We start from the raw sequence: 17,421 nt of genomic DNA on the forward strand, positions 1-17,421 counted from the left end.
GGTTGAGGGTAGAAGAAGGACAGGAGTATAAACAAATAAAATATAACTATTGTAAAATAGACTGTGTCCATAAAATGTATATAGTATGTATAAGCTGGAAGTAGAGGCCTAAGCGTTGTTGTTCACTAGTTTACTCCAATTAGGGGAGGGGTGGTAGGGTTATAAAGTAATAAAGTGTACGTATATATATGTATGTATATATGTATGTACAGTGGGGAGAACAAGTATTTGATACACTGCCGATTCTGCAGGTTTTCCTACTTACAAAGCATGTAGAGGTCTGTAATGTTTATCATAGGTACACTTCAACTGCGAGAGACGGAATCTAAAACAAAAATCCAGAAAATCACATTGTATGATGTTTAAGTAATTAATTTGAATTTTTTTGCATGACATAAGTATTTGATACATCAGAAAAGCAGAACTTAATATTTGGTACAGAAACCTTTCTTTGCAATTACAGAGATCATACGTTTCCTGTAGGTCTTGAACAGGTTTGCACACACTGCAGCAGGGAATTTGGCCCACTCCTCCATACAGACCTTCTCCAGATCCTTCAGGTTTCGGGGCTGTCGCTGGGCAATTCGGACTTTCAGCTCCCTCCAAAGATTTTCTATTGGGTTCAGGTCTGGAGACTGGCTAGGCCACTCCAGGACCTTGAGATGCTTCTTACGGAGCCACTCCTTAGTTGCCCTGGCTGTGTGTTTCGGGTCGTTGTCATGCTGGAAGACCCAGCCACGACCCATCTTCAATGCTCTTACTGAGGGTAGGAGGTTGTTGGCCAAGATCTCGCAATACATGGCCCCATCCATCCTCCCCTCAATACGGTGCAGTCGTCCTATCCGCTTTGCAGAAAAGCATCCCCAAAGAATGATGTTTCCACCTCCATGCTTCACGGTTTGGATGGTGTTCTTGGGGTTGTACTCATCCTTCTTCTTCCTCCAAACACGGCGAGTGGAGTTTAGACCAAAAATATATATTTTTGTCTCATCAGACCACATGACCTTCTCCCATTCCTCCTCTGGATCATCCAGATGGTCATTGGCAAACTTCAGACGGGCCTGGACATGCGCTGGCTTGAGCAGGGGGACCTTGCGTGCGCTGCAGGATTTTAATCCATGACGGCATAGTATGTTATTAATGGTTTTCTTTGAGACTGTGGTCCCAGCTCTCTTCAGGTCATTGACCAGGTCCTGCCGTGTAGTTCTGGGCTGATCCCTCACCTTCCTCATGATCATTGATGCCCCACGAGGTGAGATCTTGCATGGAGCCCTAGACCGAGGGTGATTGACCGTCATCTTGAACTTCTTCCATTTTCTAATAATGGCGCCAACAGTTGTTGCCTTCTCACCAAGCTGCTTGCCTATTGTCCTGTAGCCCATCCCAGCCTTGTGCAGGTCTACAATTTTATCCCTGATGTCCTTACACAGCTCTCTGGTCTTGGCCATTGTGGAGAGGTTGGAGTCTGTTTGATTGAGTGTGTGGACAGGTGTCTTTTATACAGGTAACGAGTTCAAACAGGTGCAGTTAATACAGGTAATGAGTGGAGAACAGGAGGGCTTCTTAAACAAAAACTAACAGGTCTGTGAGAGCCGGAATTCTTAATGGTTGGTAGGTGATCAAATACTTATGTCATGCAATAAAATGCAAATTAATTACTTAAAAATCATGCAATGTGATTTTCTGGATTTTTGTTTTAGATTCCGTCTCTCACAGTTGAAGTGTACCTATGATAAAAATTACAGACCTCTACATGCTTTGTAAGTAGTAAAACCTGCAAAATCAGCAGTGTATCAAATACTTGTTCTCCCCACTGTAGCAATTCTTCAGCCATTCCTGGACCTGTGACCAAAAACAAGCTACATATGGACAGTACCAAAACAAATGATCTAATGATTCCGTCTCTTCGCAGCAACATCTGCAGAGCTGGGAAGGTTGTACCCCCCCCCCCATATAAATAACATTCTATTGGTTGCAAGAATTTTGTATAATAATTTTAATTGAAAAATTCTAAGTTTTAAATCCAGCGTCGTTTTGCGTATCAGTTCATAAACCATGTGCCATGGAATTGGTACGTCAGAAATCTCTTCCCAACTATTTTGCAATCTATATGGCACGGTTGTCAATTTTTTGGTCCTTAAATGAAACGGATATACTTTTTTATTTATCACAATTTTCTTTAACCAATTATGGTCTTTAATGCAGGGCCGACAGACTAGTTCCTTACTTTTTCCCCCTTCCACTTTCCTCTTCCATTTTTGCGGTAATGCTGCAATTATTTGGTTGTAATTTTGGGTATAGCAGACATTTCCATATGTTTTTGTTAGCTGCATGTGCAACATAACGCCACCAGTCCTACCTATGATATCATTTACGAAAATTATACCTTTTTGAAACGTTTTTTCAAAAGATAATGTTTTTTTAATCAATTAGTATATTTGAGTTTAACCACAATATTTGTTGCATTATTTGTTCTGTCCTTTCTGGTGGACTAAATTGAAATTGCAACCAACTTTCTATTGCTTGTTTTTAAAATAGCGATATTTGGGAGATGATTTCCTTTTCAAATAACTGAAAGTGAGAGGTTGTAATCTGAATAAAGGGAAAAAGGCCATTCTTGAACATAGGGTGAGACATTCTTACTAATTTGCTAGAGAACCAGTTCGGATTTAAGTATAACTTTTGTATGACTGAAGCCTTTAGTGAGAGGTCTAATGCTTTAATATTTCATAATTTCTGCCCTCCGAATTCATATTCATTATATAAATAGGCTTGTTTAATTTTGTGTGGCTTGCCGTTCCAAATAAAATGGAATATTTTTTTCTCATATAATTTAAAAAACTGTTCGCTAGGTGTAGGCAAGACCATAAGCAAATAGGTAAACTGGGATATTACTAAAGAGTTAATCAGGGTGGTTTATCCACAAATAGACAGGTATTTACCTTTCCATGGTAGCAAGATCTTATCTATTTCGCTAACTTTCTATTAAAATGTATTGGAGTGAGATAATTTATTTATTCCAGGATATGTATTCCGAGTATATCCACATCACCATCAGACCATTTTATTGGTAAACTACATGGTAATGTAAAAGTTGTATTTTTTAGTGATCCAATACGTAATATAGTACACTCACTTCTCATAATTTGGTTGTAATCCAGAGAGGTTAGAAAAATGATCTAGATCCTCTATGAAGCTGTGGAGGGATCCAAGTTGTGAATTTAAAAGAAAACATCATGGATTTCTGGATACCATTTACATAGGAGTGGTTAATAATAATAATATGCCATTTAGCAGACGCTTTTATCCAAAGCGACTTACAGTCATGCGTGCATACATTTTTTTTGTGTATGGGTGGTCCCGGGGATCGAACCCACTACCTTGGCGTTACAAGCGCCGTGCTCTACCAGCTGAGCTACAGAGGACCACAAAACATGCTAATAACTGTCCTCTGAGTATATCAAAAAAGGTTTGGTACACCTCAACTGGTATGCCATCCAGCCCTGGAGTTTTCCCGGACTTAAAAGCTTTAATTGCATCCATAAGTTCCTCCTCTGTAATTTCACCTTCACATGAATCTTTCTGTACGGCTGTTAATTTTACATTATCGATAGAAAAAAAATTCATACAATTAGCTCCGGTTAGAGGAGATGGAGAAGACTGAAACGAGAACATATGCTTAAAGTACTTTGCTTCCTCTTTCAAAATATAATTTGGTGAATGATGGGTGACTACGTCATTTGTAACCAGTTTCAGTAAATTCTTTTTGGTAGCATTTCTATGTTGAAGATTAAAAAAGAATTTGGTGCATTTCTCCCCATATTCCATCCAGTTTGCTTTATTTTTTAAATAATATATTACACTTGATTTTTCTTGAATAAGTTCATCCATTTCGTTTTGTTTTTCCTCTAACTTATTCTAAGCCTCTATGTTACAGTTTTTATTGCTATCTATCTGTTCTGTTAGACTTTCTATTTACTTTGTTAGTATAAACTCTTTTCACCTAAATTGCTTTTGTTTTAGAGATGAGTACTGAATTGCATGGCCTCTAAAGGCACATTTAAAAGTGTCCCATACAATAAGGGGATTTGCTGTACCTATGTTATGTTGGAAAAATTCAGTTATAAATTCCTCTAGTTAAAAACAAGTTATCATTCAATAGGCTTTGATTACATATCCAATATCCTCGCCCACGTGGAAATTCAGTAAGAGTATTGTATATGCCAATTACCTGATGGTCCGACCGCATTCTGTCCCCTATCAACACTTTTTAAACTTTTGGTGCCAATGAGAATGACATAAGAAAGAAGTCAAGATGACGAGCTTGATTGAGCCTCCGCCATGTATATCTCACTAGGTCAGGATATGTAAGCCTCCATATATCCACTAGTTCCAATATCCATGACATTCATGATTTCCTTAAGAGCATGAGGGTGATAGTTTGTAGTGTGATTTCCTTTACGGTCCATTGAGGTATTTAAAACAGTATTATAATCTCCCACCATTATAATATAGTCTTGTATTGCTTGCAGGGTTGATCATTTATTATATATATTTTCAAAGAAGCGTAGATCATCATTATTTGGTCCATAAAGGTTAATGAGCCATATCTCTTTATGGTCCAATAACATATTTAAAATCATCCATCTACCTTGCGGATCTGTTTGGACAATTTGCAAATTCAGATCAAAATGACTGTTAATTAATATCATCACCCCTTTTGAGTTTCTTTGTCCATGGGAGAAGTATACAGTGGGGGAAAAAAGTATTTAGTCAGCCACCAATTGTGCAAGTTCTCCCACTTAAAAAGATGAGAGAGGCCTGTAATTTTCATCATAGGTGTCACGATCGTTGGAGGAAGTGGACCAATGCGCAGCGTGATGAGTGAACATACTTTGAATTTGATTCACCACACGAAACAAAACAACAAAACGATACGTGAAGTCCTAGGTAACAGACACAAACCATACACGGAACAAGATCCCACCATAACTGGACCAAGCAGCAATTATTAGTAAATGGAAGAGATACAAGACCACTGATAATCTCCCTCGATCTGGGGCTCCATGCAAGATCTCACCCCGTGGGGTCAAAATGATCACAAGAACGGTGAGCAAAAATCCCAGAACCACACGGGGGGACCTAGTGAATGACCTGCAGAGAGCTGGGACCAAAGTAACAAAGCCTACCATCAGTAACACACTACGCCGCCAGGGACTAAAATCCTGCAGTGCCAGACGTGTCCCCCTGCTTAAGCCAGTACATGTCCAGGCCCGTCTGAAGTTTGCTAGAGTGCATTTGGATGATCCAGAAGAGGATTGGGAGAATGTCATATGGTCAGATGAAACCAAAATAGAACTTTTTGGTAAAAACTCAACGTCGTGTTTGGAGGTCAAAGAATGCTGAGTTGCATCCAAAGAACACCATACCTACTGTGAAGCATGGGGGTGGAAACATCATGCTTTGGGGCTGTTTTTCTGCAAAGGGACCAGGACGACTGATCCGTGTAAAGGAAAGAATGAATGGGGCCATGTATCGTGAGATTTTGAGTGAAAACCTCCTTCCATCAGCAAGGGCATTGAAGATGAAACGTGGCTGGGTCTTTCAGCATGACAATGATCCCAAACACACCGCCCGGGCAACGAAGGAGTGGCTTCGTAAGAAGCATTTCAAGGTCCTGGAGTGGCCTAGCCAGTCTCCTGATCTCAACCCCATAGAAAATCTTTGGAGGGAGTTGAAAGTCCGTGTTGCCCAGCGACAGCCCCAAAACATCACTGCTCTAGAGGAGATCTGCATGGAGGAATGGGCCAAAATACCAGCAACAGTGTGTGAAAACCTTGTGAAGACTTACAGAAAACGTTTGACCTGTGTCATTGCCAACAAAGGGTATATAACAAAGTATTGAGAAACTTTTGTTATTGACCAAATACTTATTTTCCACCATTATTTGCAAATAAATTCATTAAAAATCCTACAATGTGATTTTCTGGATATTTTTTTCTCATTTTGTCTGTCATAGTTGACGTGTACCTATGATGAAAATTACAGGCCTCTCTCATCTTTTTAAGTGGGAGAACTTGCACAATTGGTGGCTGACTAAATACTTTTTTTCCCCACTGTATTTCGCCCCTCCCAGTCCTTCCACACAACTTCATCTAAAATTGTTGAATGAGTTTCCTGTAAACAATAGATGTTATAAATAGATGTTATAAATATTGCTCCTTCTCTTTGAACCAGGTAAATATTACTCTTCTTTTCTTATGATCTGCTAAGCCATTACAATTATAACTGGCTATACTTATTTCACCATTTACCATAATGAGATACAAGTTTCAAATCTATTTATCATAATAAAGTCAGCACCCTGTCTTTCAAAGATAATTCTTAAAAATCCAAATAACTTCACAGATCTTCATTGTAAAGGGTTTAAACACTGTTTCCCATGCTTGTTCAATGAACCATAAATAATTAATGAACATGCACCTGTGGAACGGTCGTTAAGACACTAACAGCTTACAGACGGTAGGCAATTAAGGTCACAGTTATGAAAACTTAGGACACTAAAGATGCCTTTCTACTGACTCTGAAAAACACCAAAAGAAAGATGCCCAGGGTCCCTGCTCATCTGCGTGAACGTGCCTTAGGCATGCTGCAAGGAGGCATGAGGACTGCAGATGTGGCCAGGGCAATAAATTGCAATGTCCCAACTGTGAGATGCCTAAGACAGCGCTACAGGGAGACAGGATGGACAGCTGATCGTCCTCGCAGTGGCAGATCACGTGTAACAACACCTGCACAGGATCGGTACATCCGAACATCACACCTGCGGGACAGGTACAGGATGGCAACAACAACTGCCCGAGTTACACCAGGAACGCACAATCCCTCCATCAGCGCTCAGACTGTCCACAATAGGCTGAGAGAGGCTGGACTGAGGGCTTGTAGGCCTGTTGTAAGGCAGGTCCTCACCAGACATCACCGGCAACAACGTCGCCTATGGGTACAAACCCACCGTCGCTGTACCAGACAGGACTGGCAAAAAGTGCTCTTCGCTGACGAGTCACGGTTTTGTCTTAGTGTGACCCCCTCCCCATGGGTTACTGCAGCCAGTGTTGCCAGCACTGCCACTACCTGGGTGGGGGTACCCCACCGGAATCCCCACCGGCTAGGCACAAGGTCGTCAAGGTTCTCATTAGCAGCTTTGAGAATTTCCTTGTATATTATGCTCTCCCATCAGGGGGCTCTGGCTTTGTAGGCCCAACCCTGCCAGGCAGGCTCAGAATCTTGAGGGGGCGGTGCTGCTCTAGTAGGTCTCTGACCGCATTTATCTTTCTGTTTTGGCTGCATATAGGTAACTTACAGCAGGCCCATAAAACAGATAGGGACTTCTCTTTGGTGTATGGGTCGCTCAGGTGGGTGTCTCGGGTATAGGGTTGGGGACCGTTCCATCATGATAGGACAATAAAAAATAAAAAATTAGATGTATACTTTATTTTAAAATGTATATCCCTCATCTGCACAAAATTGAAAGCTCTCTCTCACAACCACTGCTCACAGACACACATTGGTTCTGGGATATGCAACCATTTCCTTTCTCACTCACTTAACGCCACACTTTTCCAAACAAAAAAATACACAACACACCTTCCATCACAATACATCCACACATACCCACACACTGTGCCTTCTGTGTCTTCTGTTTGCTGTGTTTTTATCTCCACCATGTTGATTGAGTATTTTTGTGTTCCAATTAGTTATATTTGAAGATGTATTATTTTGCTAGTTATCCTTTCTTCTAATGCCATCTTATCCATTTATAAAATACTAGAAATGGAAAATTGAATACTAATTATTTCACATAATTCCCTATCTTGAAAGGTACAGTGTACTTGTACTATATTTATTTAACAATTGTTTTATTTTATTGCTTTTCTAGTATTGGGTGTTCCATTATTCGACTCCTCTATGAGAACTTTTTAGAATAGCCATGGAGTAGTCTTTGTGTCTCGGAACATTTGGTTGTCAATATACAGTTTATCGACTACGAGAGCTACACGCTTCCCTTTTAATCTATTCTCCTTGAAGATTGGGTACAGAACTTTGTGCCGTTCTGCAATCTCCCTCAGGCGCTTTAACCCTTAACCCAGCATTGATCCACCCACAGTTGCTATATCAACAGGGCACACATACGTTATATACATATTACCCAATACATAGAAACACACTGAAGCAGACATTTTGCAGAGGTTGGCATTCTGACTCTAATATGCTGACAGCGATGTGGAGGTTGGTTATTGTAAAGGGGGTTTAGGGGGTAGCAGGGTGGGGGGTAGGTGTGTATAGGATTGATGTCTCAGGAGGCGAGACACATTTTACCCTGAGATTATATATTCATGCAGATTTAGGGATTTTGAAAAGGCGGAATAAATCGAAAACCAGACTTTGATAAACGAGGCCTTTTATTGCACGCTGCCACATCCTCTAAGCCAGGGGCATGGTAGGATGGAGGGAATGAGGGAGGGGGTGATAAACAGATCAGTAAATCTGTGAAATAATCAGCTTTTTGCGTGTTTCTTTTTAACGCTCTCCCATGTCTGACATACACAGAGTAGAGGGGCTGTTTCACCCCCCATACACACACAAAAGCCCAGGGAACAGAGGCCCTTTTCCACGGCTGGCTGTGAGCTGGCCACGGGGCAAAATCCAGATCCCCCACCAAAAAAGCCACACAAAAAAATAACATTAAGCATGTAAATAAAAGAGACAAAGAAAAGATAGAGTGGGATATCATTAAGCTCATGGAAAATTGCCAAGGACAATGTTTCAGAGGCTCATGTTAGGGCTATTCTGTTTTTGTTCTACGTCGTACTCTATTTCTGTCCGAGGCAGCTACTGGACTGTACTATTCTGACCTGTCTATAATTGCCAGGGAATCTGTGTCACATACTGTACAAGCACCAGGCAGGCTCCCAACAACCAACTTTTGCTGATCTAATCCAATATCCCCCAGCTTGTTATCCTGTTGTTGATCTCAAATTGAATTCCGGTAGCAGAGTTGAGGAGTCACAGGCGAGGTGACCACAGGGTGAACCCCACACAATACACACTAATCTGGCCACAATCTGATAGAGCTTTGCTGCTTGTCAGGCCCATCTCTCCCTCTCCCTTCGTTTCTCTCAACCCCCCCCCCCCCCCTCTCGCTCTCTCTCACCCTTCCTTAATCTCCCTCTCTCGCTCTCAATCTCTCTCTCTCTCTCTCTCTCTCTCTCTCTCTTTCTCTCTCTCTCTCGCCTCCCTCCCTCCCTTCCTTCCTTCTCTAAATCGGTGCTTCCACCTAATAGAGACGTTTCCTTTCATATGTGTGACTGTGTGAGGAAGGAGCCTAGATAAGATCACACCAGGCTTTATGAAAGGCCCCATCTGTGTGTGAGTGCATGTAATCCCCAGAGAGGGCCATTGGAGATGTACTGTACTGCCTTCTCATCTGTTACTGCATTAGTGCTAGGCTGTCCCCGTACTACTCTGGGTGTAAAGACAAACCAAAGTAAAACAGGGAAACAGACTTAATCCGGACTAGGCATAATCCAATGCAGAATAAGGAGAGATAGCCAGAGAGGAGAGGGCAAATACAGTACCATAGAATTCTAAACTGAAACTTCATCTGTTCAATGTATCCTTTCAGTCAGTGAGCTTTGATAACACTGGACCTGGGGGGAAGCAGGCAGCAGTTTCTCCTCTCTAGTCTCCCATACATATACAGTGGGGAGAACAAGTATTTGATACACTGCCGATTTTGCAGGTTTTCCTACATACAAAGCATGTAGAGGTCTGTAATTTTTATCATAGGTACACTTCAACTGTGAGAGACGGAATATCAGAAAAATCCAGAAAATCACATTGTATGATTTTTAAGTAATTAATTTGCATTTTATTGCATGACATAAGTATTTGATCACCTACCAACCATTAAGAATTCCGGCTCTCACAGACCTGTTAGTTTTTCTTTAAGAAGCCCTCCTGTTCTCCACTCATTGCCCTGGCTGTGTGTTTCGGGTCATTGTCATGCTGGAAGACCCAGCCACGACCCATCTTCAATGCTCTTACTGAGGGAAGGAGGTTGTTGGCCAAGATCTCGCGATACATGGCCCCATCCATCCTCCCCTCAATACGGTGCAGTCGTCCTGTCCCCTTTGCAGAAAAGCATCCACAAAGAATGATGTTTCCACCTCCATGCTTCACGGTTGGGATGGTGTTCTTGGGGTTGTACTCATCCTTCTTCTTCCTCCAAACACGGCGAGTGGAGTTTAGACCGAAAAGCTCTATTTTTGTCTCATCAGACCACATGACCTTCTCCCATTCCTCCTCTGGATCATCCAGATGGTCATTGGCAAACTTCAGACGGGCCTGGACATGCGCTGGCTTGAGCAGGGGGACCTTGCGTGCACTGCAGGATTTTAATCCATGACGGCGTAGTGTGTTACTAATGGTTTTCTTTGAGACTGTGGTCCCAGCTCTCTTCAGGTCATTGACCAGGTCCTGCCATGTAGTTCTGGGCTGATCCCTCACCTTCCTCATGATCATTGATGCCCCACGAGGTGAGATCTTGCATGGAGCCCCAGACCGAGGGTGATTGACCGTCATCTTGAACTTCTTCCATTTTCTAATAATTGCGCCAACAGTTGTTGCCTTCTCACCAAGCTGCTTGCCTATTGTCCTGTAGCCCATCCCAGCCTTGTGCAGGTCTACAATTTTATCCCTGATGTCCTTACACAGCTCTCTGGTCTTGGCCATTGTGGAGAGGTTGGAGTCTGTTTGATTGAGTGTGTGGACAGGTGTCTTTTATACAGGTAACGAGTTCAAACAGGTGCAGTTAATACAGGTAATGAGTGGAGAACAGGAGGGCTTCTTAAACAAAAACTAACAGGTCTGTGAGAGCCGGAATTCTTAATGGTTGGTAGGTGATCAAATACTTATGTCATGCAATAAAATGCAAATTAATTACTTAAAAATCATACAATGTGATTTTCTGGATTTGTGTTTAAGATTCTGTCTCTCACAGTTGAAGTGTACCTATGATAAAAATTACAGACCTTTACATGCTTTGTAAGTAGGAAAACCTGCAAAATCGGCAGTGTATCAAATACTTGTTCTCCCCACTGTGCATGTACCAGACAATGGGAGGGAACACTGGCCCACTGAGCTCTCTGTGGTAGGCATTCTGCTCAGTTTAAACAGCAACACCAGAACATGGGAGGAGAAAGAGGAGAGAGAAAGAAAAAAGAGTGAGACAGAGAGAGAGAGAGAGAGAGAGAGTCATGGATTATTCATTAGATGTGGGGCAGGTTCAACTGTCTGCACTGAGGACATGATGTATAGACCAGCAGCATCTCTGTGGCTCCTGCTTGTCTCTCACTACAGTAACATGAGATCATTGGTGCTATGTTATGGCGCATTAACTGTCATGGTACCTCAAGAAGAACAGTAGATACTATTCACAACAGCAGGATGTTGTTGATGATGATGAGGATGATGTTCTTGATGTTGATGATGATGATGGTCTCTAACCCCCTCCCTCCTCTCCTCCCTCCCCTCAGGGTAGTGGGTTGGCACGTCAGATAGGTGCGGTAGCCTACGTGGAGTGCACCTCCAAGGTGTCGGAGAACAGCGTACGGGACGTCTTCCACGTCACCACGCTGGCGTCTGTGCAGCGGCCGCACAAGCCTCCGCTGAAACGCAGCAGCTCCCGCAGGGGCCTCAAACGGGTGTCCCAGCTGCCCCTGCCTCCCCTGCCCAGTCGGACTGATACCCTGGATCCTGCCCCTGCCTTGCAGAAGGACCGGGCCAAGAGCTGTGTGCTCATGTAGAGACCCACCAACACAAATATATATATATACAGTACAGTATGATACACAGAAATATATGACAGACAGAGGAACTCTATTTATTGTTTTTGTTTTGTTCAACTTCTTTTATTTTTTTAAGAAATCCTCTAGTATTCTCGTTTTGCACTGATGAGGAACAAGGACAAAAAATTTAAAAAATGCTTTTGTGTGTGTTTGCGAATCTTTTTGGAGCTGTTTACATATTATTATTTTTTTGACTGATGGACGGTGAAGTGGACTGGTTCTCTCGAGACAAAGTCTCAGGGTGGAGAGAGGAGGGGAGGGGAATAGGAAGTGCTGCATGGTCCTGGAGTAGGGTTTGTGGAGTGCACTGACTGGGGGATCAACCCTTAACACAAGGACGGCACAACAGCCATCTTTACTGGATGGCTGGAGGAGAAGATTTTCATTCTGTGGAGAAGGTAGTGGAGGAGTTGAATCAGGAAGATGGAACAAGAAACTTGTTTTTTCTCAGTGGACAATGGACATGGTTGCTGTTGCTATGCTATATTGTGATAATACTTCCTGTTGCCATATGTGAGAATAGAAACGTGTACAAAAAAAATGCTGAAAAGAACTCTTATTGAATGGGCAAATGATGGGAGTGGGTCAGACAGACAGAACTACAGAAGTCAGTTTGATATTGCTTTTGTAACCAGATTTAACAACATGAAGAATGTGTGGAGTTTTCCTCAGATTATTCGAACCACAAGTGCTTTCTAGAAAGAAGTCACTTTACATATCTGTTTTTGTAATAATTTAACACTATTCTATGCGTCAACTCAGATCATGTCAACCTGATTCACTGAAGCTATTGCTGTTGTCATTATGTTAAGATGTTACTTTGTGGGAAATATAGCGGTAAAATGTTAGGGCTGATTTGCTGTATTTTCACCTACTCTAAAAGTCTAAAATAAAGCAACAGCTTAACTGTAGGGAGAATAGACTTCCTCTCTGACCCATGTCTCTTCATTGTGTTTGAGAATATATCAGTGCTGTCAGTCACAAACATTACATAACCAGTTTGTTCCACTGTGCACAGATGTCAATTCAACATCTATTCCACGTTGGTTCAACATAATTTCATTGAAATGTTGTGGAAACAGAGTTGATTCAACCAATGTGTGCCCAGTGGGGTGTGACCATCTTCTTGTTATTACTCAGCCCAAACAGATGAATGTTAGCTGAGGGTCCAGCCTGATCTAACTCCCCTATACAGCTCCATGAATTCTTCACACTGTTAAAATTAAGTGCTTTGTAACACCAAAAAGCAATTGAGCTGCCACCAACACGAAGGAGACTAAACTTTGCTGGAGTTTTGTAACACCTCATCCTGAGATGTTTTGAAACATTACATGGTGTGTTGTAACACCACTTAATCAAGTGTTGAGCAACTCCTTGCCAGGGTGTGGGAGCCCTACCGGAAAAGGTTGAATACACTGTTGTGTTGTTTCGAGTTCTGTTTAGGGCAGAATTAGATACCTTCTCTTTTGATTTCATTTCCTATCTTTAAAGCTTCTTAACACTATCATGGTGTTTCAAATCCTGTCTAGTGCAGAATTAGATCACTTTTTCTGGAGTATTTTAAACATTGATTTATGTATCTGATCATTTGCCAGTTTAACCTATTTTGGCAGGCATTGTTGAGCACAGTGCTCAATCCACTAGCAGTAACTAGAAGTTTTACAACGAGCATTGCAGGATACTGTATTTGCCTCTACCATCAAAAGTTGAAAATGGGGGAAATGGGTTATCTCATCATTGAATGTAATTTTGTCTGACGGTTTTGATATCCGTTCATCATGATCCATTACACCTCATGGTGCAACAAATTGCTTAATGCTAATGTATAAGTATACTTTTCTTTCTTCAAACATGCGTACAACAGTGTGTAAAAGATTTGGAATTAACCATAATCCTCTAAAAACAGAGCCACGTGGCAGTATGAAAAAAATTATAATTATGCACTAACTGTAAGTCGCTCTGGATAAGAGCGTCTGCTAAATGACTAAAATGTAAAATGTAAGATAGGAAGTGCAAGGAGATTAAAACCAGACTTCCAATGAATTCAGTCACTACATTTTCTCTATCTTTGGTTATCCTCATAAAAATACTTACATTTTGAGCAACATATTAAGTTGGATTTATTCTTCAATTTTTGGGTAATCACTGAAATGACTTGCATTCATTTTTATTAAGTATATATATATTTTTGGTTGTTGGTCAATTCACCACAGAATACGTTTTTGTGTGGCTGCGTGGTTGTGTGTAAAATTTCTATGAAATTCCAATGAAATCTTACTGCCACAGAAGCCAGGTGTTCAATTCCCACTTCCACCTGTCCCACTTTCACTGCTCTGTCTCCTGTTTCTAATATGTCTAAATAAAGCATTGAAAAAACGAAGGTGGAATTCCAGAAAATAATTCTCCACAGGCCCTTATGATCAATCAATATTTAGGCTATAAAGCATTTGCATTTCTTAACCATTTGCTTAATAGAGACAGTCTGAGAGACAGTCTGCTAAACAAATATTTTGTCTGTGTTTTGATACTGCCTTTTTTACATGCACTGAAACCCCAAAAAGTGTTTTCACAACACTCTTAAAAACACCAATATTCAGATTGAAGAATCACTTTGGGTTGTTTCAGAGTACTTCTATTCTGTTTTTAAACACTTTCTGTGTATCATAACACTTATGTTGGGTTTACATTTAAACACCCTCCAAACACTTAGATTAACACACAGCTTAATTGTACTACTTTTCATGGTTTCATTACCCAATCATGGTGTTTTGAGTCTTTCTATTTTTACAGTGTACAATTAGCCATGTATCAAACCTCACCAGGTGTTAATCATAAGAGAGTCCAGGCAGTTCCCTCTAGTTACTTGTTAGCGGTATGACTATAAGCATCTATTGGACGTTGTCAAGGTTACCACCACCATCCTTATGTCATTGCACTATTTCCTCATCAAAAAGGCAAACAGTAATGCTGCCTTCGAGGTGAGTCAGACTGACAAGGCAACACACAGCTCACTGAATTAACTAAAGCAAAACAAGTGCATCATCAACACAACTAATATATGTAAATGATTCACCAAATGCTGTTTCTTAACCCAGGGTGAGAGGAGCTTTGACTGTACTCAGAGTGATAGCTGACATCACGTGCATGTTGTACTAGTCTCAGAGGAAAACATTTTGTCATCAGGTTGACCCTTCACCTCTGTGGTTGGCTCAGTTGTTTTCCCCCGCATGCACCTGTAAACCAAGCTGTAGGCCAGGGCAGCCATGGACTCTCTGTTGGTCTGTGTGACATTCCAGACATGAGGGGGTGTTGGGGAGCAGGCAGACTGCTGTTGTCCTGACAGTGTGTGGCTGGAGGTCAGAGTGGACAGGCAGTCTCTGTCACCATTCTGGTCCTGTCCTGACTGAATACATTACCTCTATTTGTGTCTGTCACCGCTGCTGTCACACACTGTAAAAAAAACAAAAAACAAAGTTGATTCAACATACAATTGTAACGCAACCAGCTGCAATAGGATTGTGAGTTTGCTCCACAAAAATGTGTGATTTTATTTTTAAAATTGTACGTTCGAATCAACATATTTTAATATGATTATTATTTCCAGCGCCCGAGACTACCAGGCAACTTCCAAAGCTCCAAATTACACACTCCGTCCACCTCTGAGAGAGCAAGGAAGAGGGCAAAGAATCGCAAAAGAGCTAATTAGGTGGAGTAAATTTATGGAGGACAAAAAAATGTTAGGTAAGACTGTAGGGTGGGGGACTGTAGAAATGATGCAACAGAGGGAGTCAATGGAATAGAAGAAATATGAAGAGAGAGGATTAGAGAGCAATTTAACAATATACAGTAGAGAGAAACAGAGAGGGGCTGAGGGGTTGGCGGGTTGGATGGGCACAGGGGACAGAGGAGGTCTGGGAGGTTGGACGGGCAGTCTGCCACAGGGGAGAGAGATGGCACAGGGGGCCTGGGAGGGGTTGGATGGGCACAGGGGGCAGAGGGGGCCTGGGAGGGGGTAACTCAGGGCAGGAAATGAGCAAAGGAAATGAAGTTGGCACCAGCAGCAGCATGGTGGGCACTGGACCTGCTGTCCCCCTGCAGTTCAGACTGACACCAAAAGGGATTAGTCCTGTGGTCTCTCTCTCTCTCTCTCTCTCTCTCTCTCTCTCTCTCTCTCTCTCTCTCTCTCTCTCTCTCTCTCTCTCTCTCTCTCTCTCTCTCTCTCCTCTCTATCTCTCTCTCTCTCTCTCTCTCTCTCTCTCTCTCTCTCTCTCTGTCTGTGTGTGTGTTTGGATTGTCTCTCTGGTTGTGGCATTGGCCTGCATTCCCCCTCAGCTTGTGGACAAATCAAATCAGGCATTCATCCATGCACAGATAGACAGACACAGAAAAGAACGTATCCATGGTATTTAAACGAAAGCTTTGCTCTGGGTTTCTCTGTACTACCTCCACACACACCCAGGCATTTCCCAGGCTTGTGATGTGAGGGAGAGGTTTATTACTGCAGAATGTCTTGCATCTATTTCAGCAATCAGATCAGTCATTTGGCCTTTACAGAGGAGAAGCCAGGGGGATTAGAAGTACCTTTGTGAGTTATTCCTCCCCATTCTGCCTCTGCATAGTTCACTTACTCCCCTCCCGTGCTGTTAATAACAACCACTGTGAGGCATACATGGGGTCCAGTGTTATCTGAATTGCCATCTGCCATTATTCATACAGACAGCTCACTGTGTATACACTGTATACATTCATGCCCAATTACTATTAGATGGTATCCATACAGGAGGTCCAGTCATACACATACAAAGTATGTGGACACCTGCTCGTCGAACATCTCATTCCAAAATCATGGGCATTAATATAGATTTGGTCCCCACTTTGCTACTATAACAGCCTCCACTCTTCTGGGAAGGCTTTCCACTAGATGTTGGAACATTGCTGCGGGGACTTGCTTCCATTCAGACACAAGAGCATTAGTGAGGTCGGGCACTGATGTTGGGCGATTAGGCCTGGCTCGCAGTCAGCGTTCCAATTCATCCCAAAGGTGTTCAGTGGGGTTGAGGTCAGGGCTCTGTGCAGGCCAGTCAAGTTCTTCCACACCGATCTCGACAAACCATTTCTGTATGGACCTAGCTTTCTGCACGGGGGCATTGTCATGCTGAAACAGGAAAGGGCCTTCCCCAAACTGTTGCCTCAGAATTGGTAGCACAGAATCGTCTAGAATGTCACTGTATGCTATAGCGTTAAGATTTCCCTTCACTGGAACTAAGGGGCCTAGCCCGAAAAAAGCCCCAGACCATCCACCAAACTTTACAGTTGGCACTATGCATTCGGGCAGGTAGCATTCTCCTGGCATCCGCCAAACCCAGATTCATCCATCGGACTACCAGATGGTGAAGCGTGATTCATCACTCCAGAGTATGCGTTTCCACTGCTCCAGAGTCCAATGGTGGCGAGCTTGTGTGTGGCTGCTTGGCAATGGATACTCATTTCATGAAGCTCCCGATGAACAGTTCTT

At 42.3% G+C, this 17,421-nt stretch overlaps 1 protein-coding gene across 1 annotated transcript in view; it reads left to right on the forward strand.

Annotated features, from left to right (window-relative positions):
* Positions 1-14,276, forward strand: part of LOC311145786 (rho-related GTP-binding protein RhoN-like) — a 45,946-nt gene extending 31,670 nt beyond the window's left edge. The window contains exon 5 of the mRNA XM_084182098.1: positions 11,595-14,276. Within this exon, the coding sequence (XP_084038224.1) occupies positions 11,595-11,864 (270 nt within the window). The 3' untranslated portion in view covers positions 11,865-14,276. The remainder of the gene's footprint in view (positions 1-11,594) is intronic.
* Positions 14,277-17,421: the final 3,145 nt, after the last annotated feature.

Source organism: Coregonus lavaretus (genome assembly GCF_964263955.1).
Source record: "Coregonus lavaretus genome assembly, chromosome: 2".
Classification (NCBI taxonomy): Eukaryota; Metazoa; Chordata; class Actinopteri; order Salmoniformes; family Salmonidae; genus Coregonus; species Coregonus lavaretus.